This window comes from Garra rufa, chromosome 2, assembly GCF_049309525.1.
Source record: "Garra rufa chromosome 2, GarRuf1.0, whole genome shotgun sequence".
NCBI lineage: Eukaryota > Metazoa > Chordata > Actinopteri > Cypriniformes > Cyprinidae > Garra > Garra rufa.
In genome coordinates, this window is record NC_133362.1 from 45,626,010 (window position 1) to 45,652,912 (window position 26,903).

The following is a 26,903-nucleotide window of genomic DNA, read 5'->3' on the forward strand; positions in this document are numbered from 1 at the left end:
CTTTCATTATACAAAGTCATCCTGCTAAGGCCTCTGCTCCCCTGAGCTCTAGCTGGTTATTAGTGTCAAGTTATTAGGCCCTCTTTTAGGTCTCCTTGACAAGTGTAAGAGGGCCGTGTCTCGCTTGAGAGTTATTATCCATCCTCTGATTAGGGGCTAAGTTGCTAGGCTCTCTGTGAGCCTTCTTGGCTACTGCCTTTTTCAGAGCATTGCTTTTTGGCTTCCTCTCACTATAGTGATTCATTATACTGAGGCCTCCACTTGTCAGAGCTCAGATGAAATAACAGTTTCAAGTTGTTGGGGCCTCTGTGAGCCTCCTTAAGAAGTTGTTTTATGTATAGGGTGTAATTACCCTTATGAAAAATAAGTTTATTTAAGTGTGCTATTAGTATACTTCTTTTAAACTAAAAAATAGGAAAGTATACTCTCAGTCTACTTTTTATGTACTTCTCCGATATGTGCTTTATATACTTCTCAGAAATATACTTAAAATGACATTTAGGTATACTTGACTAATACTTAGAAAAAGTCTAATTATATTTGAGCTAGGGGCACTATTACACATCTTTTGTACAGAATTTTCAAAACACAAGTGAAGAAGAAACCGAAACAACAGATGCTTCCGCATGTAATCTAACACAATCGTCAGACATAAAACAGCATCAAAACCATAGATATGCAAAACTGTGTATGGAATAAAATGTCGACCCATGAAGAGCTAATAATGATCAACTCCATCTATGTTTTGATTATTATGAATAGTCTTTTTTAGCTTTTTGTTCAAATTTTTTTTTTTTGAACACATTCAACACTTGAATGTGTTCAAGTGTTGAATGTGTTAAAAAAAAAAACATTTTTTGTTTTTGTTTACAAGCAGATACCCTGTTCTTTCTTTTGATATTTTGTATGTTCCGATATTCATATAACAACATATATACAAATTATTATGCAATAATAATTAATAGGGACATAGTAGTATACTTAAAATTTGATCTAAAGTTAACTTAAAGAAAACTTATGAGTATACTTGCAGTATACAACTACTAAACTAGTAGTTTACTGAGACTATACTTCAAAGTGTACTAAAAATGCATAAAATCTATTTAATTAGCAAACTATCAGTATACCTATAAATTCTCTTTTAGTAGACTTTCAGTACAAACTGAAAACTAGTTGTGTATTCAAAGTTTACTACTGTTATACTTAAACTATACTTAAAAGTATACTTTTATATACTATAAATTGGGCTAATTTAGTCCCAAGGAGTATTGAAATAGTACAATTAAAATTATACTACTAGTACACTGGTATGTGTATACTTGCTACATAAAGTATACTTAAAAATATACTTGAACTTTACTAAAATAAACTTGAAGTATACTTCTTTTTGGTATGGATAGGCCTTCTTTTGGATATGCAGAGGCTTCTGTCCTTAGAGCTCGACCAGACAGCAGTGGCAAGTTGTTAGGCTCTTTGTGATATACAGCACTGCAAAGGTTTTTCAACTTCTTTTTTATCCATAAGCAAAACACGAAAAAGAACATCTCAGGTTACATATGTAACCCTGGTTCCCTGAGGACAGGGAACGATACGCTGAGTCCTGGTTTCAGGACACTTTGGGAATTGCCTTCAGCGTTACCGGGTCTGAAGCTCCTATAGAACAACGCCAATGAACTTGACATTGGCAGGCGCCAGCCTGTGACGTCATTAACAAGGCGCCTACCAGTATAAAGGGGCGCTTGTGAATACATCAACCATCTTTTTGTCTGACGGAGACGTAAGTGGGGCCCGAGGCATGGCTACGAGACGAAGCGTCTCGTTCCCTGTCCTCGGGGAGCCAGGGTTACATATGTAACCTGAGACATTCCCTACCGGAGGGAACTCTACGCTGCGTCCTGGTTTCAGGACACTTTCGGAACGATATACCAACGCTGCCATGCTGAGGGATAAGTGATCAACTGACTGATTGAGGAGTCAAGAAGGAACATCACCCCTACTTCCAGCGAGAATCGCTTGGGCCGACGTCAAGGCTAGCTCGGCTACCCAAGCACGGAACTCCTAAGAGTGGAGGTCTGATTCTCTAAGCGAGAGGAGACCTAACGACACTCACCGCTACAGAAATAATGAAGCTTACCACCAAGTCTTCATACTAAGAGAGGTTCTGAAGAGCAGAGGCTTCAGAAAGACTCTCTAAATTAGAGGAAGCCTGGCAACACTCTTGCGGAAAACTCTGAGAGTGGAGGTCCCATGACCTAACTACACTCGACACTGGAGGTAATTCATGAGGCTCACAGAGCCTAAGCAATAGAACCACCTAAGTGGAGTTCTCAGGAGAGTGGAGGCTTCAGCAAAAAGACTCTCTAGACGAGAGGAAACCTAGCTACACTCGATCCTAAATAGTGCTGTCTGGAGTGGAGTTGGAAAAACCCAGGGTTTTTTAAAACCAACTCTAGAAAGGGAACGGAGAAATACTGCGTAACCCATACCATATACAGGTCCTTCTCAAAAAATGAGCATATTGTGATAAAGTTCATTATTTTCTGTAATGTACTGATAAACATTAGACTTTCATATATTTTAGATTCATTACACACATTTGAAAGTATTTCTAGCCTTTTATTGTTTTGATATTGATGATTTTGGCATACAGCTCATGAAAACCCAAAATTCCTATCTCAAAAAATTAGCATATTTCATCCGACCAATAAAAGAAAAGTGTTTTTAATACAAAAAAAGTCAACCTTCAAATAATTATGTTCAGTTATTCACTCAATACTTGGTCGGGAATCCTTTTGCAGAAATGACTGCTTCAATGCGGCTTGGCATGGAGGCAATCAGCCTGTGGCACTGCTGAGGTGTTACGGAGGCCCAGGATGCTTCGATAGCAGCCTTAAGCTCATCCAGAGTGTTGGGTCTTGCGTCTCTCAACTTTCTCTTCACAATATCCCACAGATTCTCTATGGGGTTCAGGTCAGGAGAGTTGGCAGGCCAATTGAGCACAGTAATACCATGGTCAGTAAACCATTTACCAGTGGTTTTGGCACTGTGAGCAGGTGCCAGGTCGTGCTGAAAAATGAAATCTTCATCTCCATAAAGCTTTTCAGCAGATGGAAGCATGAAGTGCTCCAAAATCTCCTGATAGCTACCTGCATTGACCCTGCCCTTGATAAAACACAGTGGTCCAAAGTACTTTTTTCGGATGAAAGTAAATTTTGCATGTCATTCGGAAATCAAGGTGCCAGAGTCTGGAGGAAGACTGGGGAGAGGGAAATGCCAAAATGCCTGAAGTCCAGTGTCAAGTACCCACAGTCAGTGATGGTCTGGGGTGCCATGTCAGCTGCTGGTGTTGGTCCACTGTGTTTTATCAAGGGCAGGACCTGTACAAGTGGAGGTCTCGAATACTAACTCACAAACGAGGGGAGACCTGACTACACTCATCACTTAGGGACAGTAGGGCTCAGTTATGGAGCCCAATACTAAGTCTCACCCAAGCGGAGCTGGTAGACAAACAAACATACAAACATATACATATATAAACACCTATATATATGTCAGTTCTGTACCGGGCCATCAGATTGAGCTTTATCAATCTCATCATCGGCCCAGCCCCAGAGTCTTAGGAGGGGGAAAAAGGCAGGCGGCCAAACGAACGTGAGGGGGGGAAAGGAGAGGAGACCCTAGGTACCCGCTCCAGGCCTGCCCCTACGCCTGCGCTGGATCGTTTCTCTAAGATCCCCTCTCCAACGCCCGCGTCACGTCTCCTCTGAGTCCTACTCCTACTCGGAGGAGGGCCTCGAGTGGCCACACTAGCTGCCTGGCCCTGCCTCTGGCCCTCAGACCAGGGCGTGCCAGGCTTTCCCCTGCGTTCGGGTGGGGGCGCGGACCGGCGAGGGATAAAGGATCTAAAAGCCGCTGAGCGCGCCTTCGCCTCCCTGAATTTCTCGACCACCATCTCAACGGTTGTGTCCGAACAATTCGGAAGGCGAAACTGGCGCATCGAGGAGAAAGCGCTTCTCTTCTCCCCGATGTCCGCCAGGTTCACCCACAGATGTCTCTCTGTGGCCACCAAGGCAGCAATGGCCCGGCCAACCGCAGTCGCAGTCTGCTTGGTGGCCCTCAGAGACAGATCAGTGGTGCGGCGCAGCTCAGTCACCTGGTCAGGGGAAAGCCCCAGACCCTGGTCCAGACCTTTCAGTAGATCAGCCTGGTATGCCTGCAGCACTGCCACCGTGTGCAGGGCGGCACCAGCCTGACCCACAGCCGCGTATGCCCTGCCATTCAGCCATGATGTTTCTTTCAACGGCTTGGATGGCAGGGTCGGAGCCCTAAGTGTCGATGTTACCCCTGCTGAAAGATAGCTAGCCAGCGTATCTTCCACAGGGGGCATCGACACATACCCGTGCCCATGCATTCCCTCGACATCAGCATAATCAACATGCTGATGTCTGCGAATGCGGGCCGAGTATGGCTTTTCCCGTGCCTTCTCAACCTCATTATGTAGGTCGGAAAGGAATGGGAGGCTCGCAGGAGGTGGTCTGTTATGGCCAGGAAGATATCGCTCATCTAATCTACCATGAGCGAGCTCTCCCTGAGCGCGCCTCCACTGCAGATCCAATCGCACAGCAGGGGCAGGCAGGCTGAACGAACTCAGAAGAGTCCTCTTCGTCCATATCAGCCACATCCTGCTCGCCCTGGCTTGTAGCCAAAAGAGCACTCGCTGCTGGATCGGAAGATGTAAGAGATAACACATCCTCCTCCAGCAACGCGCCCTCGTCAGCCGCTGGCGAGCGCGAGAGACAAATCCCTCTCTCAAACTCGTCAGCGAGCTCCATCTGAGAACCCCACGATCTCAGTCGCCGGGTAGCCTCGGCTGCCGCGGGACCCGAGCCGCGTGGGGCAGATGAATGTCCCAATTCCCTCGAGAAAAGGGACAAACGAGAGCGAAGCTTCCTCAGGGGGAAGCTCTCACAGTGAACGCACTCTTTTCCCTCGAGAACAGAGCGCGCGTGCTCTTCACCCAAACACGTTACACACAGGCTGTGTGCATCATCCGGTGTCAGACTTCTCTGACACGGGGATGCACACTTCCTAAACTGTTTAACTCTGGGAGTCGTCATTCTACTCACGCTTCGAATGAGGAGACTGAAGACAAAAAGATGGTCGATGTATTCACAAGCGCCCCTTTATACTGGTAGGCGCCTTGTTAATGACGTCACAGGCTGGCGCCTGCCAATGTCAAGTTCATTGTCGTTGTTCTATAGGAGCTTCAGAACCGGTAACGCTGAAGGCAGTTCCCAAAGTGTCCTGAAACCAGGACACAGCGTAGAGTTCCGTCCGGAAGGGAATTTCATTGTTAGTATATCACAGAATGAAACTTTGCTAACTCAACACTCTTTTTCAATTTCTCCTCATTCTTCATTCTTAACTTTGATGTTTACTGGGAATTTAAGCTATGTGTAACGGAGGCCAGCAGTAGGTGTTGTGCAGGTAAACCACACTCCCTTGATCTTAAGAGGTGCATTAGTGACTGACATTAGTGGCTGCAGACCCAGTTTGAGTTCCGCTCAGAGCGGGTGCGAGTAGGACCCGGCGGGGTTACAATGTATAAGGTTTGCAGCTTCATTAAAACAATGTCTGAACACCATAATCTTAGACCTATTGCGTATCACAAAGAGCATTCTGGGTTGAGCGAGTGGGGTGGAATCTTTAGAAAGGCACTCTCCGCTCCCCTCATCTTGCTCTGGTATATGCAGTTTTGTTAATTCTAATAGTATAACAATAATTTTGACAAACAAATTTGTATACCAATGAATTTCTGTTAATGTTCTGTGAGCTGTACAGCCATATAGACACAGTGTGATGTGTGTACCTTTCATGCCAGGGACACCAGGTCGCCCAGGTAAACCCCGTTGACCTTGCAGCCCATTAGAACCAGATAAACCTGGGAATCCTCGAGACCCATGAGGACCTGGTGGCCCTGGAGGCCCTGGGGGTCCCACCCGTGTATAGCAGTGTTCACAGCTTCTGTGATGATTGTGTTGGCTACTCAATAGAAGAGCAGGAATCTCAGCTGTAACCCAAAAACATAATAAGATACAGGCAGGCCTCTGGCTCAGAAGCCTTTGTTTCTAATGAATATATGTACATTCTGGGTTTGAAATTAACTTTTTTTTTTTTTTTTTTTTTACTCGCCAACCAATTTGGCTTTTAGATTTACCTAAAATCTCATCGGCTATGAAGAACTTGAACTACCCTAAATAAAAATATCAGAAATAAACCAGTTTAAAGATCACAGCTTAGATTCTTCACAAACCCCAGTTTGGGAAACTTTTACGTAATATAATGTTTAATGCACTTCATGTTAATAACAATGAATGGAATACATTTTCCTAATCTTTGTATTTTTATATCAATATGGTCAGTGTTGGGGGTAACGCATTACAAGTAACGCAAGTTACGTAATAATATTACTTTTTCCAAGTAACTAGTAAAGTAACGCATTACTTTTTAATTGACAAGAAAAAAACATGCCTTGAGAGCATGAACAAAAATTTACATGTTTCAGGAAAATCACGCAAAAAAGATTTGTATTTTTAAAAAAAGAATGCTATAGTGCACTACTAGATGATCATTTTAGTTACTCACATCGAAGGACATCTCTGCAGATCTGCTGAATATATTGCTCAGACAGTTCTCTGCCCTGTGAAAATGCATGTCGTCATTGGAACAAGAGTGTCTATTTAACTGTCTATGCAACTTTTTATCCTTCATTGACTAGATTATCTTTTTGAAGAAAAGGACAGAAAGAAAACAAAACTTACAGGTCGTCCTTCAGGTCCAGGGGGTCCCGGGGGGCCTATTTCTCCGCTTAGTCCTCTGGGCCCTGAGGGTCCTGTCTGTCCTCCCTGTCCAGGGAGCCCCTGATGGCCGATCTGACCCCTCTGACCGGGCTCTCCTGATGTCCCTTTCTGACATGCACAGAAACACAACTCAACACACTCACAGTACAGATAATGGTGAATGTGAATTCAGATCAGAGATTCACCCACCTCTCCTTTCTGCCCAGCTGTCCCGGGTAAACCCTGTTTATGAAGAAAGAAGTCACATGTAAGAACTGTATTACAAAACAGCTTCATAACAATAAAACAACAATACTTTTTGCAAGGTATGATTTGGCAAAAACATATGCAATGCTACTTCTTCTGTGAACTTCCAGGAAATTAGTGTATGATTGATTATACCTCAAAAAAAAAAAAAAAAAAAAATCATGTAAAATGCTGCAGATGCACCACTAGACAGTGATGCAAATAAAAAGTAAAGATTTTGAAAGTATACTTTAAATGTACTGTTATTCAGTGATACAAGGAGAAAACAAATTCATAATCTAAAAGTTTTTCTAGTATATCTCCAAAAAGTGTATAGTATCATTTTGCTGTCACTGTATTTCCCTATACCCGAGTAAAATATTCAGCAAAATATGAAAAAAGAGAAAAGAACTATATCACCTTGTGGTTGATTCTGTAATTTCAGATACAGAAATTCTTGCTACTCTTTACTATTAAACCATTTGTTTATTTGATTTCTGCTTATTTGATGTGCAAAATTTAATTTATGTAGGTTTTATTTATAAGACACACACATATATGTAACTTACATGAACACCAGGTCGCCCAGAATCTCCCTTTTCACCTTTCATCCCCTGTTCAATTGCACAAACATGTTTTAGTAAAACATACAAATAAATATGTAGACCTATTTCGCTTTGGGAATATCTTAGGTATATGAACATAAGCATGTTCAATGAAAAAAGTACTTTGAGTACTTTTAGGTACCTGAAATTTTGGAAAATTAATTTCACAGAATGAGTCAATTTTAAGCTGTATAAAAATCAATAACACTGACAGCCAATTGTTCACTAAAAACTAGTGGTAAAATAAATGTTAATGTTACAGATATCAGATAATTATATTGTGATTATACAGCCTTATGACATCTGTTTTATTTTTCCCAAATTCTGTGTTTTCCATTTTAATGCTTCTAGAATCAGTTTGGAAATGTGGTAAATAAATGTTAATTAAATTGTATTAATAAAACAGGATATCTAATCAATTCAATTCATTAAAAAAATTATTATTTATTGAAATTGTAATCATAATAGAACCCTCGGAAATTCTGAATTGTCTGTTTATTTTATTTTTCTGGCATCTTTTTTGATAATTTAAAACAAATGTATTATCGAAATGGGTGGTAAATGCATTAAACTTCAAATTTGTAATTAACCGTTGCACAGTCATATTTAAATAGCAGTTATTTTGCAGCTTAATATTGACAAACACTAGTTCATAATGTGATTCAATAAAGTCTACAGCCATATGTTTGATTTATTATTTTAAATTTTGCCAAATTACATGACATTACACTTTATTTTTATGAGTGGATTGCGTTTTCCACATGGCGGTAATCATAGGGCTCTACTACAGAGACACAAAGGCAAGACTCCCAGAAACAACATCTTAGACATAGCATGTCACTCTCAGCATACTATAATTAAATTTGACAAAAGTTTACATTTATGGTACAAAGTAGAACTCACAAAATGGCCACATTTTCCATAGGAATACAAGCCAAAAGACATTTGCCAACATTTACTATGATCACATATAATGAAGAATGTAAGATGGTTTTCCGGCTTTTTATTCCTTCTTAAGAAGAAGAGAGTGTTTTTTCAGTTAGTTAAAAGCGAAGGTTTTTTCAGTCTAATAAGTTAAGGGGAGAAAAATCTTCTAAATCCCTTATTCTTATACATTTCTACCAAAATTCTTATCCTTAGTTCTAGCAATATTTCTTGTTTAAACCACAATTAGCTGTCCAGCAACATACATTATAAACACCAAGTTAGTTATTACAGTAAATGGTCAACTTACCTCCACTCCTCTTTCACCAACATCTCCTCTTTGACCCTGCAAAACATTTCACATGAAAAAAAAGTGTGCAAGAAAAAAGTTTTATATAAACAATAATTACAGTAGCAACCAAAATTTTATGAACTCTTTCTGCAAAATTGTGACCTACTTTGTGATCAAATCTTCATCAAATTCCTATAACTAGAACTCCAAATAAATAAACAAGACACAAATCTTTCTATAGCCTCGTTCAGACTGTTAGCCCAAATCCGATTTTTATGCAAATCTGGTTGAAATCTGATCAAATTTAGGCAGTCTGAACAGCAACTAACTACATGAAATCCGATTTGTGCAAATCCTTTTCAAGCTACATTAAGCCTCGTTCAGACTGTCAGCCCAAATCTGATTTTGTCCATATCCAGATATAATCTGATTTGAATAACTGACCACACAGTGTATCACAACAGTTCATATCCGATTTGTGTGTCCATAAGTGCTCTTTTGTTTCATGGCCTTGCTGAAAAAAAAAAAAACAGCTAAAAACCAGCCTAGGGTGGTTGGCTGGTCTTAGCTGGTTTAAGTTGGAAGTAGTTGGTTTTAGCTGGTCTCCCAGCCTGACCAGCCTTGGCCAAAGTGGCCAAAACCCCTCTAAAACAAGCCTGCTGACAATCTATGACCAGCTAAAACCAGCCAAACAGCCTATGCTGGTTTTAGCTGTTTTTTTCAGCAGGGTCTGCTGGTTTCAAAACCCAAAGAGGTGTGTATACTAGCCAGCCGTATATTGTCTTTTCTCAGTTGCAGACTTGCAGTTCGCAACAACACAAGCTTGTTTCTGCAAACCCTGCTGAAAAAAAACCCCGCTAACCAGGCTCAACCAGGCTGGTTTTAACTGGTGAGCAGGCTGATTTTAGAGGGGTTTTGGCCACTTTCCCAGCCTTTCTTAGCTGGTCAGGCTGGGAGACCAGCTAAAACCTAGGCTGGTTTTAGCTGGGGGTTTTTAGCAGGGAAGATGTTTATAATGTTTTCCACAAAAATGCCTGACGTGTTTACTTTTACGTGGCGTAAAAACTTGAAAAAGCTTCGCCCAAATCTGATCTGACCGGTCAGACTGAAATGGATTTCCAGGAATCCGATTTGAATAGGATTCCAAACCACATCCCTGTTGAATAAAGTCAAGCAGGAAAAGACAATATACAGCTAGTATACGCACCTTTGAGTTTTGAAACCAGCGGACCCTGCTGAAAAAAACTTGGCTGGTTGGCTCATTTTAGCTGGTCAAACAGCATATGCTGGTTAGGTATGATTTGATGCTGGTTTAAGCTGGTCCTTTGCTGGTTTATGCCGGTCCTTAGCTGGTCCTTAGCATCAAAACATACCTAACCAGCATCCCAGCATCAAAACTACCTAACCAACATATGCTGTTTTTTTCACCAGGGATATGAATGTAGCTTGAAACAGATTTGCACAAATCAGATTTCATGTAGTTCGTTGCTGTTCAGACTAGCTAAATATGATCGGATTTCAATCGGATTTGCATAAAAATAGGATTTGGGCTGACAGTCTGAACGAGGCTTATGTGGTTTGGTATCCTATTCAAATCGGATTCCTGGAAATCCGTTTCAGTCTGACCAGTCAGATAGGATTTGGCAAAGCTGTTTCACGTTTTCACGCCACATAAAACGTAAACACGTCAGATGTTTTTTTATGGAAAACATAATAACTGCAAGTCAAGCGGGAAAAGACTAAATATGTTTCTAAAGAGTTTGGAATCGACTGACCAGTTTGGAGAAAATACAACACTGTGCCGACATGAGCATTTAGATTAAATGTGTTCTTTTCAAACCATTTGCAATCTGGGACCAATCTCTAATATTTCAAGTCCATATTCACTCTTTGTTAACACTGTTTTCTGCCTCCCACTTCTAAGCCCAAAAGACACTGAAACTATGCTCCATCCACTAATAAGCTCAAGTAATCTTGGATGACCAAATCACCTTTAAATGCCACACTGCAACAACAGCATAATCATGCAGATCTGCATCCGACGCTTCCTAACGGAACATGCTGCACAACTTCCAGGTCCTTGTCATTTCTAGGCTGGTGTACCACAGTGCTCTTCTGGCTGGACTTCCATTATGCACAATCAAACCTCTACAAATGATTCAGAACGCAGCAGCACAAGCCAAAAAAGGTTCACGTCACACCTCTCTTTATATGCCCTGGCTACCAGCTGGCCTCCTAACTCAACTCACTCTCACAACTCACAACGAATCTGCATTCCCTCCAAAAGTGTGAGGTCAGTAAGTGAGCAACACCTACTAGTACCATCACAGAGAGGCACTAAATTACTTTCCAGAACATTTTCCTCTACTGTTCCTTGCTGTTGGAATGATCTTCCTAATCCCATGCCTGACAATATTCAAGAAACAGCTGATAACTCATCTTTACTGTCAGCACTCAATTGCAACCCGCTTTGAAAAACGTTCATCTATCCTTTCACAATTTCTTAATCCCTCGCTGTTCTAGCTAACACTATTCTGATCAATGTCTGGAAATTTGCATTGCTAGCACATCTCATGTTATTGCCTCCTTAAGATGATCTCTTGCTGTGTATCTTCATAAGCAAGTTTCAATAGATAAAAGCACCTGCAAAATAAATAAATTTACATGTAAAATGACTGAATTTCCACTAGTGGTTTTAAACTGTATGATTCGTGTATATCTCCTAACTTGTGTCATAAATCACTGAGTTTCTATAAAGTCTATCACGTGTACAGTACCATGTGTTGGGCAGTTACAGCTAATGATTTACCATCTTTAAGATTATTTTCAAAACTCCATAGGGTAATTTTGAATGACAGATTCATAACAAAATTGCCACTTCTAACATAGACAGCAAACCAATAGTAATTAAGATTTAGCTCTAAATTTAAAAACAGCTGTCGATAATTAATTTAGTTTCACTGAAAGCAGCCAATGCCTGTAAACCACAAGCAACATTTTCATGAATGCTTTTTTTGTTTGCCATGGCAGAGATGATCATTGCCTTGCTGAAGTTAATAGAGCTACACTTGGAAAATGTGCTCACCATAACGTGGGCTTTTACCTCCAAGACTGACCAAAAATGCAGTGCCGGAGGTTTCTTTCTCATTAAATCAGAGAAAATAAATGGAATTTGGATACAGTAACAAAATCACTCTCAGAAAGTTTAATCAATTTTTGATGCATTCAAACTCTGGATATAACGTGATGTGGAATCTTTATGGAGTCGTGATTAGTGACTTACTTTCTGTCCTAGTGATCCTGGCATTCCTGGATGTCCTGGCTGGCCAGCTGCCCCAGGTTCTCCAGGCTTACCCTTGATCAGAAAAGCATATAAAGTTAAAAACTTAAAGATAACTCTTGCCATCTACACTGCTAAAAATAAAGGTGCTTCACAATGCCATAGAAGAACCTTTTTGTCTAAATGGTTCCATAAAGAACCTTTAACATCTGAAGAACCTTTCTGTTTCACAAAAGGTTCTTTGTGGCAGATAAGGTTCTTCAGATTATAAAAAGGTTAGCAAGACATGGTCCTTTGACTGAATGGTTCTTTGTGGAACCAAAAATGGTTCTTCTATGTCATCGCTTGAAGAACCTTTTAAAGCACCTTTATTTTTAAGAGTGTATATATGTTTAATTTAAATAGGATTTTACCTCTAGCCCAGGAAGTCCTGGTTGACCGGACTCTCCACTGTCCCCTTTAATGCCCTAATGATGGAAATTTGAATTTGAGTATCCAAGTTGTTGAGTAAGAAATTGTATTAAAGATCACATAAAATTGCTTGATCAACACTGTTCCCTTTATTTTGTTGGTGCATTCTCTATTAAAACAGAGAGTCTGGACGGGACCCATCAAAGTCTTTAGCTTATGTCACAGACATGGATTTGCTATCTGCAAATAATATAGAGAGAGACTTTTCATCCTAGAGAGCATTTATTGGACAAAATACAAAGTGAGTATAAGCTTTTTTTCATTTCTGGCATGTGAAATCTGAAATGTTAAACTGCAACTAAATGACAACTAAATTATTGAGCTGAATAATGACAGAATGAATACTGTCTTTCAACAGCTGCTTTATAGCAGAATTTGAATGTGCATCTATTGTATGAAATGCTATAAAAACAAAGCTGACTTGACAATAAAAGTTTACTAACGTAAATAGGATTTTCATTGGGGCTTTAAATGCATCTCTAATTAAAAGCAAAAACAGCATTTAATGCTTTTAAATAATTGAAAACAATGTGATATAGTAATAAAAATAAATTAATAATAATAATAATAATAATAATAATAATAATAATAATAATAATAGACTAGTTTTGTTCACTGAAAGAGTTGAAAAGAAATTAACTTTCTGTTGTCTATGATTTTAATATTTAGCAGGCAAAACATTTTAACAGGACTCCATTTGTTCACGGTTAAATATTTTTTCTTACACATTTTCAAATCATAATCAGGGACCTCATATGCTCATGCAATTGTGGAATAAGCAATTCCAACTGCAGATGGCGATATAATCTGTGAACCAGGTTAATTCTTTGATCACTGCACTCTCAATTTATGAGTCAAATCCATTTCACTGAAAAGAGACAAGAGAAACATTCAAAGTGACTCTTTGTATTGATGCGTAAAACAGTCTGACTGGCTCTGAGTCAATGGAAACTGAACAAATATTTAAACTGTCTATTGCTTTTTTTTAAGCATATTTCATAAATTCATTCTTAAATCTAAAGGTCTTGCTTATTTTATTTGTAAATCATTTTTTGATCGTTCTGATGGTTCAACTAAATATAACTATTTAGAACTAAAATAAATAAAAACAGAAGAGAAATGTTTCTGATTTGGTCTTGACTGGTGTTCCAGTTCTAGTTATGTCTAGTTTGATGGTTTTAGTGGAGGTTGACCAGTTCGAAGTGGGTCAGGCTGTGAGACCATTTAAACCTAGAAAACCATCTTGGTCTGGTTTACAAATTTTATTTATATTTTTGCAGGGAAAAGTGTTTGAATATATCTGTTCCTTTTTATTTCTATTGAAATTTCTATTGAAAAATGCTGAAAACAAAGTATCACGGCTTCCACAACAAACAGTATTATTGGAATGACTTCTATAAAGGATCATGTGACACTGAAGACTGGGGCAACGGCTGTGAAAAAATCTACTTTTGCCATTACATTAAGAAAAAAAGAAGTGTTTTAAATTGTAATCATATTTCATAATGAATGTTGTTTTACTGTAAAAATAAATGCAGACTTAATAAGCATAAGAAATATTGAAACATTTTACTGACCCCAAACTGAGTTAATGGTTGACAGATAAATCTCCCTTTGGAAGTCACTGAGGACATGAAGTTTTCAGAATATTTAGTACACATTGTAAGAGTGCACATATTTCTGCCCTTTGCTGTCATAGTTTTATGAAAAATGTCCATTTTGTCTCATAAAGTGGTCAATGAGTCATAAAGAAGAGGGTTGTTGGCTAGCTTTCTGAAGTTTGAAGGTAACTGCATGAGAGATTTGAAATTTGGACATACTCTGTTGTCTCTTTCCTTGGATCTAAAAAAAAGCGATTTGAAGCAGAACACGTTTGAAGGCTCGTAACCATTTTATAAGCTATGGGTTTTGTTCTGCACAATTACACATCACATGTAGCAATCCACATGCATGTCTATACAGATGATGAAAGGCGACTGAGAAAAAGTGCAGACAGAACAAAGGGATTTCGCCATCTGTCCTACAATTGCTTTGAAATCACTATAATAATCTAATAGAGACTCCAACTCAGTAATCAATACCTATAATGTTTTCCATATGAATTCAACATTATAAAGAACGTCTTGCATTTAAAGGGCAAAAACATGAATTGCGACCTTAGGGCCAGGTTGTCCGCTTGAACCAGGCATTCCAGGCAATCCCATGTCGCCCTGTAGAAAGACAGACACAGTCAAACAGATGCTCTGAACTTTAAAATGCAATCAAAGTTTACTATATTTTGTGTGAGATTTATTCACGTGTGTTTGCAATCGGATTTAAATCCGTCTCGAAAGTGCTTTAGCAGCCATTTACATCTGTTTTTTTCACGATAGGATAGATATCCGATCAGAGGAAACGCATTAAGTGACCAGGTGTAAACAAAGTACCCCGTGGGCAAATACTGAAATAAGTAAATGCTATTTTTATAGTAAAGTATTAGTTTATTTTAAATTGTATTTGTAAAAAAAAGTATTAACCAGAATTTAAAAATGTGCATGTTTTTCATCTATGCATTCTGCATGTGATGCTTCATATTTGTTTATTTTTGAGTTGTACATGGACAAATAAAGCAACATTTATTTTTTATTATAGTAATATATTTTTTTTTTTTTTTTTTTTCAATGGCTCTTTTGAAAAAATGCACTCGCAAAAAAATTAAAAATGGTAAGAAAAAAGGTTGCCAACCCCAGCACTAGTACAATGGGTTGTGAATTCGGTTTCATTTTGACTTTAAATTGCATTAACCATCTCCAACATATCAAGTTAAACAAGGCTTTAGTCAGGTCAATCCCAAACTTACACTGTTTCCACCTTAAAGCTTGATCCAAACTATTCCAAAACCCTTCGACTCACAAGTCTCTGTTTCACATTCAGCTCCAAACCAGAGCATGTTTGTGCCTTCAATGTCTCACTAGCAACAGCTGTTTACCACTGTAGCTAGGTAACGATTTAGGAAAAGTAGCTGCAATTTTTTTAACTGCTTTTTTGGTGGTTTTGTCCAGTTGCTGCCAAAAAGTACACATTTTGTTTGTTTATGGTTTCATTCAGCATCTAAGGCTGGTTTTCGCTGGGCTTGACACTATGCATTATTCAATTACCTTCCCTTTAAATGTTAATAACAACTGAGCCTATCACTGGGGACTGAACCAATAACTTTCACATTGCCTTGAACATTAAATATTAGGTGCAGGCACACTAACTTTGAGCATGCAGGGTCACACTGTAATCGATTTCAGTAAGGTTATAATACAGGAAAATTTAAAATGTCAATTATTGTCCATTCTCCTGTAACACTGTAAACCGTGCAACATTGTTTTCTGTATCAGGTGTATTGAGTCAAGAGGTCAATATGCTATATTTTCTATTGCTAAAACATGTTTTCACCATACTGTATGATTTCACAGGTCAGAGTTTAGTGAAAACTTCAACAAAAACAAAACAAAACTCCTTGTTCTCTCCTATGTTTGCATGCCAATGAATGGAAGTGATTTGAGCACCAGTGGAGTTCAGTGCCACCACAGTGTCTTAGCTAACTTCTTGAATACTCTACAGCATTTCTACAACAGATTGTGCAATTTCTTTTTTTCATTTAATAGTTTACTTTCAATTAAAACATGATGTGTAGCCCATAATGGGAAGTTATGCTGTACATTTAACCCATCTGAGTGCACACACACAGCAGTGAGCCGTGAACACACACCCGGAGCAGCATGTGGGGAGCAACTGGGGGTTAGGTGCCTTGCTCAAGGGCACCCCACTTTTGTGTCATGATTTTTCAAACTGTATTTTTAGATGTACTTACGAGGTCTCCAGCTGTACCTTTGGCTCCTTTTGGTCCTGGCAAGCCATCTTCACCCTTTAAAAGAACCAACAAATGTACATTTTTGAATATATGTAGGGTAGTTAAAGAGACTAAACTACAAAATGCATGCAGCTCACTAAATTGTGTAAAAGAGCATGAGGCATAACATCTAAACAACAACAAATGAGAAACAAATTGTCCACATAAGGAAAAAAGAAAGAAAACATCACCTTCATTCCTCTCTGACCATCATTTCCAGGTATACCAGGTATGCCCTGAAAAAAAAGAAAGAATTCAAAAAACAAACTTTCTCATTTTTTGTTTAACAATGAGCACATTCAAGAAATGCATATAAGACTTCATTAATGATACGCATTAATGACTTTAGCACTACAGACAGAGTTATTACACAAATGAGTACATTTGAAAATCCTGCTACTGGATGTAGCAAGGATCTGAGGTTCGCAGTGAACACAGTGCTGTGTAAGGACACCGGTGGGTTTTCTTGGCCTCTGATGAAGCTAACATGCATGGGAAGTCTGGATTAATCACATATGAAATGCGTCCCTCCTGGCATTTTGAAGCTTTGTCAGCCAGAGAGAGTAATAGTTTTAACAGGATGTTGTTAAATTCGGATACTACAGTAATATAGGGCCCAGCTCCACCGGAGATAACAACAGGTCAGAAAACCTACACAATTTGTAGGAGGAAAAAGGTTTAAATCTCAAGGTACTGCAACATTACCTTTTCTGTTAAAATAATTAAAGGGCTAGTATTTAATATAAACATTGTTTTTTAAATATAGCTGACCTAGCTATAGTGAATATCATTTTCTTTAGCATTGTCTGTCTGGTGTTTTTAATATGCTGAAAGACAAACTATGTGCAAATTCATCAGTCAATACAATTGCATTTTCTTCTATAAAATGCAGTGTACCAAACACAGTCTGAAAAATGTAGTCTGAAACCACCCATCAGAAACACTGGTGGGGCTTTTCAGATCTGCTCAAAAGTTATGTAGCTAATCACAGTCATATCTGTTGATTTCATGAACACAATGGGGAATCAGAAGTGTTTATGTTAGAATCCACTCATTGCTCAAACGCCAGTGTGTGTCAATAGTATAATCATTTCTGAGTTCTACACGCTTGTAAATCCTCTCATTATAACAAACAAAACGTATATGCGATGCAAAAAAGAAATTCCTTGTGCAGTGTAGAGTTAATTATAACGGAACTTTGTGAGATCGCGATGAACTAAGACGAGTAAAGTTTTGTCAATGATTATAAGGGGTTTAATGTTTTCAGCAGCACATTTTATTTTAGTTCCCAGAATGTTCTTCTAAAAGGTAGGATAACATTCTCTAAAACATTCTAAAAAATGTTTATGGGTAACATTGTTAGAACATTATCCTCTAACATTCTAATAAAGCTTCACATCACACTAGATGTGGACTTTTGGTTAAAATTTTGGTTGAAGGTGAAAACCCAAACTTTGTTTGATGTCAAGGTCCAGCATCATCAAATAGCTCCAAAAACTGCATTACCAGCTTCACTTATCATAAACCAGACTGACTTTATTTCTGTCATACATTTACACAAGTTTTTATTGAGATTAACAGAGGTTTAGATGTTGATGTCTATTTGAAAGTAATAGTTTGGTTTGATGTCACCATTATGGTGAAAAGCTTTAGTTGGGCTGTTTGACTCTTGATTCAAAGTTCTTTGCTAGCTGCTGTAACCATGTTTGTTATGACAAAAATCAGCAAGAGAAAATGTGCTTATATGATGTTGGCTAGCCTACATGCTGATGTCAATGATATTATCATATAGTGATCTGATCATCTAATCTCATTTAGAGTCTAATTCATACTATTCATTTCATATCTTTGACTGTAGTAATGCATCGCAACAGCATAAGATCCAGTGGTGCTTTAATCAGATCCGAATTTCTACCTCTATTTTTCTTAAAAACACATTGTTCACAAATTACTTTAAACTAATGACTGCTTTGACACACACAGACATCAAGAATCAGTGTATGAATCTTAACAATGGTGACATGCTTAATGCTGCAATGCATGTGGGTGCCCTGGATGAGTTTTGTATGATGCACTCAGAATGCATTGCAGAATGACGTATGTCACCATTGTTGAGACTCATACATTTTTTTTCTGATTAAAATTCTGGTGAATCTTGGCCTGTAGAGCCATTGCATTGCTGGAATAAATGATGTGCAACTAACACCACAGATTAGACTGAATAAAATCAAGGAACCAAATGATGACATCTGAACCATCAGAATGTAGCCAACACTGACGGCATTTTCTTTTGCTGTTCTTACCATAACTAATGTAGTTACAGCAGCTACAGACAAACACCTAAAACTCAAGAGTCAAATAGCCCAAATAAAGCAAACGCTTCCCACCATAATGGTGACATCAAACCAAACTATTACTTTCAAACAGACATCACATCTGAACCTCTGTTAATCTCAACAAGCCCTTCTGTAAATGTATAACATAAATAAAGTCAATCTGATTTATAGTAAGTAAAGCTGGTAATGCTGTTTTTGGAGTTATTTAATGAAGTTGAAGCTTCATCAAACAAAGGGTGGCTTTTTACTTTCAACCATAATTTGACATCTGAGCAACATTAGAGTCCACATCCAATGTCCAATGGGAAGCTTCTCGATTAAATATTTATTAGAATGTTAGAGGATAATGTTCTAACAAAGTTATCAATAAACCTTTGTAGAATGTTTTTAGAGAATGTTATCCTACCTTTTAGGAAAATATTCTGGGAACTGAAATAAAACTTGCCACTGAAAACAATACCTGAAAAAAAAAAAAAAAACATAAAAAGTCACCCAAATGAAAATTCCCTCCAATTCTAAAGCCATGGCAAAACATATATGGTACAAGTTTGGCGTGACGTGACAGCTATCAGCCACATTTGGCCCAAACGTTCTTGCTATCTGGGTTGGTGTTAATATGTCAAAGCTTTGCAGACATACAGCCTCAGATGCAGTTTGGCTATTAAAGCATTTGTCTGATGCGCTAAATGAAAACCATTTCATCTAGTTTTGCTATTTTTTTTTTTTTTCTTCCATAAGACAATCTAAGCTTAGTGAAAATCGGACCAATGGTCTAAAAGTTCGTAAAAGTAGGTGAAGTTCGGTAACTGGTATTGATTTTCTTGGCATGATTCAAAGAATCTATGAAGACACGTCTCATGACAATAGGCAAAATTAAACAAAAGTTTTTGCATTTTTTAAAATTTAATAATCCTGTCTGACCACAAGGTGGCTCTGCCATGAAACGTTTTAAATGCCTTCAGGGATAGTGGCAAAAACACATGCATTCATAAAATATAGCATTTTTTTGTCAAAATTAAAAGTGGTTGAGGCCCAAAATGGCCAATATGGGAACATTCAGGACCATTCTACTTGGAATGCTGTTTCAAACAAAAAGAGTGATCTTTGGTCTCGGTCTTGTGATCTTTGGCCAAACTGTTCAGTTGTTGTAAGCAAAAATAGCCATTTTTCATATCTTCTGACCACTAGGTGGCACTGTTCTAAAACTGTGCAGGTACCCTCAGATCATGGTTGCATTAAAACACACAAAGTTTGGTCTAAATGCACTAAAGCGATCCAGAGATAAAGCCTCATGACTAATTTCCTTAAACCTTTTTTTTTTTTTAAACATGTCTGAAGATGAAAAGGTTTGATTATTATGAAGGTGTGGTGCATTTGAATCGCCTTCAGCCAAAATCAGAAGAAAAATAATTTTGTTTCTAGCCCTTACAGTTTAAAAGTTATTAGCACAAATGTGAAATGTGCAAATTTTGACAAGTGTTGGCACTAGAGGCTTTGAGTTGGAGACTTCAAATTTGGTGTAGTAATATTGAGACTGTCCTCTATCTGTGTGCCCAATTTCACAACTTTTTACAATACAGTTCTAGGGGATGCCATAGACTTTCTCAGCAAAGGAAGATGAGGAAGAAGAAGAAGACTAGAAGACTATACAATAGGTCAGTGGTTCTTAAATCCTGGTTCTTAGGACCCCGGCTCTGCACACTTTGTATGTCTACCTTATCTGACACACTCAGTTCAGTTCACGGATCTCTCTCCTAATGAGCTGATGATCTGAATCATGTGTTAAATAAGGGAGACACACAAAATGTGCCGAGCGGGGAACTTAAGAACCACTGCATTAGGTGCTTACACACCTCCAGTGCTTGGCCCCGGTATAAGAGGCACATACAAAATGTGCTAAGCAGTGGGTCACTAGAACCAGAGATTTGGAACCACCATTGCGACACACATATAAAGTTGAATGGGTGATTTCTTTTTGACTTCACAGAAAGCAACCACCCAGAAAACACCTTATAAATGACACAGTAATGCTCTGGCAACCATCCAGTACACCCTAGCATCATGCATCATATGAGCAAGTTATAAACAGATTTATGCTATAGCAGCATACTATAAATGTTATAGTACAAGTAGCACTACTAATAAAATTCTCTGATCGCAGAAAAGCCCCCAATTGACACAGGCGAGTGACCTCTCTTAGGATATTCACGTGATACAAGCACGCAAGCATGCACCTTGCCAGGACTGATTCCCATATCACTCTTCGACACATAAAGAACAGATTTTAGGTTACGGGCACACAACCTGATTGGCCTATTTCCCCTGGAAAGTGTGCTTGTATTATGTTTTATTGGCTAGGTCTCTATGATGTAAAAAAAAAAAAAAAAATCGAAATACAGACTATTGCACAGATTGATGGCTGTGTTTCCTGCTTTTAGAAAGCGTAACATTTAGATCTTTGGAAAGTTAAGGTTAACTGCAGAACATGACAAGACGTGCCAAGATTTGTCATTTTATCATTTTAAAGCATCTCTGTGGTCATGCACATTTCCTCTTTGAATGCTTCCTCTTCATGATGTATGTGTGCTTCCATGTAATCTGCAAAAAACATTTGCTTCCCTTCAAAGTCGTTCAAGAGTTTAAGCTCTGCTTTCTATTTTTGTATCATTGCAAAACATAGTAATCAGCAATGAGCCTTTTAAAAAATACTCAAGACAGATTTTGTCAGCAACTGACAAATTAAGGTGAGACACTGCAGGTAAATAGGGTAAAATTAACTAATAGGTATCCCCTTACTTACCTAGCTAATTGATTACATTGATAATTGCAAACAATTTTGTATTACAAGTTTTCTAAAATGTTAGGTTTAAATATGCAAATGAGACATTATTTAATGAAATATGCACTGATTTGCATACATTTCTAGTACAAAAATCTAAACACTGGATGAAGTCAGTTTCAAAATTCTTGTTTAATTTAAAGTTTTAAAGTTTTTACAGAGGGAATTTTGGGTATCTCATTTTGTCACGACATAATTCAGAAAAAACAGACAGGAAACAATATTTTTTACCATTTTTGGGGGAATAAAATGTTGTGTAAAATCAAGCAAATTATATATGAACAAATCCCTCTGTAAAAGCCTTCAGGATATAGACAGGATTAAAAATGTAAAGTTTGGTGTGTGTAAGTGCTACTAAAGTGGAGATTTATGGCTCAGTGTAGAAGAAAAAACTCATTTTGAGAAAACGTCCTTTAAAAATATATATTGTAATTGAAATCTATTGACACAAATAGAGTGCTATAAAACAAACACTTAACAGTGTTTTTTCTATGTTTTCTTTCCACTAGTCTGGAAAAAAAAAAACACTTTATGAAAAACCAAAAAACTTGATAGGTGCATGAAAAAAACGTCTAGGTTACGTAGGTAACCCTCGTTCCCTGAAGGAGGGAACGGAGACGTTACATGGGAACTCGCTTTGAGAGACCGATCATCTCTGAGCCTTATATAAAAAAGGCCAATTACAAATTGGCGAGTGGACGTGCGCGCCGGCCACGCCCCCGTACATACGGGTATATAAGATGGCCGCGCGCATCACTCATCAGGTTTTTGCTGAAGAGCCGAATGAGCCGGCGTCAGCGCGACGCCAGGGCCGTGGCAGGGGATGTAACGTCTCCGTTCCCTCCTTCAGGGAACGAGGGTTACCTACGTAACCTAGACGTTCCCCCTCAGTCGAGTCACTCCGACGTTACATGGGAACAGACCCTCTGGAACAGGCCACGGCCCTGACGCCGCGTTACGCACAGACCCACGTGCCAGCAGGCGAACGTGCCGGCAGGCAGATCCGTAACGTAACCTTCCCAACGCCCCGGGGGCCAAAGAAGGGGGCCCCCTAGGGATGCCAGAAAACTGAAGCATGGGTTGGGGGGGGGGCGGGGCACATGAACGGTTCTTACGCATGTGGAAATGAGAAAAATTCAATATATCCATAAGGCTAGGGATATACGAGGGAAACAGCGGATACGCTGGAATAATAAAGGAAGCCACAACCTGCGGGGCGAAGGAGACCCAGGCAGGAGCACAGTGAGGGCTACCCCGCATCTAGCCCTGACTGCGGGGCATGGAGGACCCAGGGTTCACCGAAGGGAACCTACTGGAAATGGCGCTCGGATCCGCATGGGAATGGCGCAGCAAGCCAACACCAGCCGCCCTCCCGCTCACCTGATGTCTATGTTAAGACACGGGAGGAGACGGCCTCTACGCGGAGGTTGTAGAACCTGGCGAAGGTATTGGGTGTCGCCCAGCCGGCAGCTCTACAGATGTCCGCTAGAGAGGCGCCGTGCGCTAAAGCATAGGAGGATGCAACACTCCGTGTGGAGTGGGCATGCACACCCAAGGGGCACGGCTGTCCCTGGTACAGATAGGACAGGGAGATGGCCTCTACCACCCAATGGGCCAACCTCTGTTTGGAGACAGCATTCCCTTTCTGCTGACCTCCAAAGCAGACAAAGAGCTGCTCGGTGCGTCTGAAGTGCCGAGTGCGGGCTACGTAGATACGCAGGGCGCGAACTGGACACAGCAGCGCAGAAGCTGGGTCTGCCTCCTCCATAGGCAGAGCTTGCAGGTTCACCACCTGATCGCGAAAAGGCGTGGTGGGAACCTTGGGCACATAACCGGGCCGGGGTCTCAAGATAACGTGAGAATCGCCGGGCCCGAACTCAAGGCACGAATCGTCGACAGAAAAGGCTTGAAGGTCTCCTACCCTCTTAATAGAAGCCAAAGCTGTCAGGAGCGCTGTCTTAAGGGACAGAAATTTAAGCTCGACTGACTCAAGGGGCTCAAAGGGAGCTCCCCGCAGGCCCTGGAGGGCGACGGAGAGGTCCCAAGAGGGAACGAGGCGCGGTCTGGGAGGGTTAAGTCTCCTTGCGCCTCTGAGGAACCTAACGACCAGCGGGTGCTTCCCTAGGGATGATCCATCCACTGCGTCATGGTGAGCGGCAATAGCGGCCACATAGACTTTGAGAGTTGAAGGGGACAGCCTGCGCTCCAACTTCTCCTGCAGGAAGGAAAGCACGGCTGCAACCGAGCATTTCTGGGGGTCCTCACCTCGGGAGGAACACCAGTCGACGAACAGACCCCACCGCAGTGCGTACGCCTGCCTTGTAGAGGGGGCTCGGGACTGCGTGATTGTGTCTATCACGGCCTGGGGAAGGCCAGCGAGGTCTGACGCGTCCCGTCCAGGAGCCAGACATGCAGGTTCCAGAGGTCGGGACGTGGGTGCCAAATTGTGCCCATCCCCTGAGAAAGCAGGTCCTTCCTCAAGGGGATCTTCCAGGGAGGGGCTGCCGCGAGGGAAATAAGTTCTGGGAACCAGGTCCTGGCAGGCCAGTATGGGGCGACCAGGAGAACCTGCTCCTCGTCCTCCCTGATCTTGCACAGGGTCTGTGCAAGGAGGCTCACTGGGGGAAAGGCGTACTTGGGCCCCGGAGGCCAGCTGTGAGCCAGAGCATCTCTGCCGAGGGAAACCTCGCTGAGGGAGAAGAACTGCTGGCAATGGGAGGTCTCGGGGGAGGCAAACAGATCTATCTGGGCCTCCCCGAAGCGACTCCAAATCAGCTGGACTGACTCGGGGTGGAGTCGCCATTCTCCAGGGAGGGTGGACTGCCGTGAGAGCTGATCGGCTGCACGGTTGAGTTCCCCGGGAATGTGAATGGCACGTAGCGATTTTAGCCACGTTTGACTCCAAAGGAGCAGACGGCGGGCGAGTTGTGACATGCGAGGAGAGCGGAGGCCGCCCTGCCGGTTGATATATGCAACCGTCGCAACACTGTCGGTGCGAACAAGCACGTGCCTCTGACGCAACGTCGATCGAAAGCGACGTAGGGCCAGAAGGACTGCCAACAACTCGAGGCAATTGATATGCCACTGCAGACGAGGTCCTGTCCAGGAGCCCGAAACTGCTTGCCCGTTGCATACAGCACCCCAGCCCGTGGTGGAGGCATCTGTGTAAACCACAATGTGCCTGGAGACCTGCCCCAGGGGCACTCCGGCCCGGAGGAAGGTCAGATCTGACCACGGACTGAATAGGCGGCGACACTGCGGGGAAACGCCAATCCGGAGTGTGCCACGGTGCCATGCCCGTCTCGGGACTCGGTCGTGTAACCAGTGCTGAAGCGGTCTCATATGAAGCAAGCCCAGCGGCGTGACCGCGGCTGCAGCTGCCATATGCCCCAGGAGCCTCTGAAAAGTTTTGAGAGGGACCGCTGTCTTGTCTTTGAACAACCTCAGACATTTCAGCACCGACTGCGCGCGCTCGTTGGAGAGGCGGGCTGTCATAGCGACCGAATCCAGCTCCACACCGAGAAAAGAGATCCTCTGCACTGGGGAGAGTTTGCTCTTCTCTCGGTTGACCTGAAGGCCCAGACGGCTGAGGTGCCGAAGCACCAGGTCCCTCTGCTCGCACAGGAGATCTCGAGAGTGAGCTATCAAAAGCCAGTCGTCGAGATAATTGAGAATCCGGATGCCCGTCTGCCAAAGAGGGGACAGGGCAGCCTCCGCGACCTTGGTAAAGACGCGGGGAGAGAGGGACAGGCCGAATGGGAGCACCTTGTACTGATACGCTCGACCCTCGAACGCAAACCGAAGAAAGGGCCTGTGGCGAGGTAAGATCGAGACGTGAAAGTAGGCGTCCTTCAGGTCGATGGCTGCAAACCAATCCTGGGGACGGATGCAAGTTAGCATGCGTCTCGTCGTCAGCATCTTGAACGGCAGCCTGAGAAGGGACCGATTCAGGACTCTGAGATCCAGGATGGGTCTTAACCCACCACTCTTTTTGGGCACGATGAAGTAGGGACTGTAAAACCCTGACCTCATCTCGGCTGGAGGGACAGGCTCGATCGCGCCCTTCGCCAGTAGGGCTGCGACCTCCGCACGCAGGACAGCGGCATGCGTGTCCGAATGGACAGAAGTATAAAGGATGCCTCTGTACTTGGGCGGGCGCCTGGCGAACTGGATCGCATAGCCGAGACGTACCGTCCGAATCAACCACCGCGAGGGGTTGGGAAGCTGACGCCAGGTCCCCAACCGCTCTGCCAGGGGGATCAAGGGAACGTTGACCGTCGTGCTCAGGGTGGGGCAGCCTAAGGGAGGAACGGGAAGGGGACTGCGCCCAGAAGGAAAAACGTCCTGGGGGGGAGTCAGACTGCACGAGGCAGTGCTTACCTTCTTCCCTGGTTCCAGCGCTGGCGATAAACAGCTCCGGATCCGGCCTCGAGAGGGCAACCGTGTGCCGCTCGAAACGGGAACGCGGGGCTGAACCCCCGGAGGTGAGAAAATTAGCTCTTTTTGTGAAAATTTGGGTACCGCCGACCCGTGGGCCGGCGGCAGCGTCAGGGTGCACAGCAACTCCCGGCCCTCCACCGGGAGCGGCGACGTAGATGTTGTCGTCGCCTGAAGAGCCATCTTCTCCACCTCCGGGTTGCCCGCGTCAGGGACGTTTCGCAGACCTCTTGCGTGTAGACGGTCCCTGAGAGGCGGGCGGCGCACCTCTCCCGCGGCCAGCTCGACGTCGCAACCTGGCCTCGTGTTGTTCGGCGGGGGACGGAGCTGGTTGGGGTTTCTCCTTCTCCTTGGAGGCCGCGGGGGGGCGCCCTCGGCGACGAGCAGGCGGAGGTTGGGCCACCGGCGGCGGGATGGTAGGTTCGCGGCGGGGCAGGATGTGTTTGATGGCCTCCGTCTGCTTCTGGACTGCCGAGAACTGCTGGGCAAAGTCCTCGACAGCGTCGCCGAAGAGGCCACTCTGGGAGATGGGAGCGTCAAGAAAGCGAACCTTGTCGACGTCTGCCATCTGAGCCAGAGTAAGCCACAGGTGTCGCTCCTGGACCACAGCCGTGGACATCACCCGACCAAGGGAACGCGCCGTGACCTTCGTGGCCCGAAGGGCGAAGTCGGTGGCGGCGCGGAGTTCTTCCAAAACTCCCTGGTCAGGACCACCCTCGTGCAGTTGTTTTAACGCCTGGGCCTGATAGACCTG

At 42.0% G+C, this 26,903-nt stretch overlaps 1 protein-coding gene across 1 annotated transcript in view; it reads right to left on the reverse strand.

The window, feature by feature from the left end:
- Positions 1–26,903, reverse strand: part of col21a1 (collagen, type XXI, alpha 1) — a 68,330-nt gene that overhangs the window by 3,326 nt on the left and 38,101 nt on the right. Inside the window, exons 17-27 of the mRNA XM_073834278.1 lie at positions 16,729–16,773; positions 16,499–16,552; positions 14,814–14,867; positions 12,600–12,653; positions 12,190–12,261; positions 8,925–8,960; positions 7,655–7,699; positions 7,050–7,082; positions 6,822–6,968; positions 6,646–6,700; positions 5,870–6,070 (exon numbers count right to left, since the gene is read on the reverse strand). Coding sequence (XP_073690379.1) covers positions 5,870–6,070; positions 6,646–6,700; positions 6,822–6,968; positions 7,050–7,082; positions 7,655–7,699; positions 8,925–8,960; positions 12,190–12,261; positions 12,600–12,653; positions 14,814–14,867; positions 16,499–16,552; positions 16,729–16,773 — 796 coding nt within the window. The remainder of the gene's footprint in view (positions 1–5,869; positions 6,071–6,645; positions 6,701–6,821; positions 6,969–7,049; positions 7,083–7,654; positions 7,700–8,924; positions 8,961–12,189; positions 12,262–12,599; positions 12,654–14,813; positions 14,868–16,498; positions 16,553–16,728; positions 16,774–26,903) is intronic.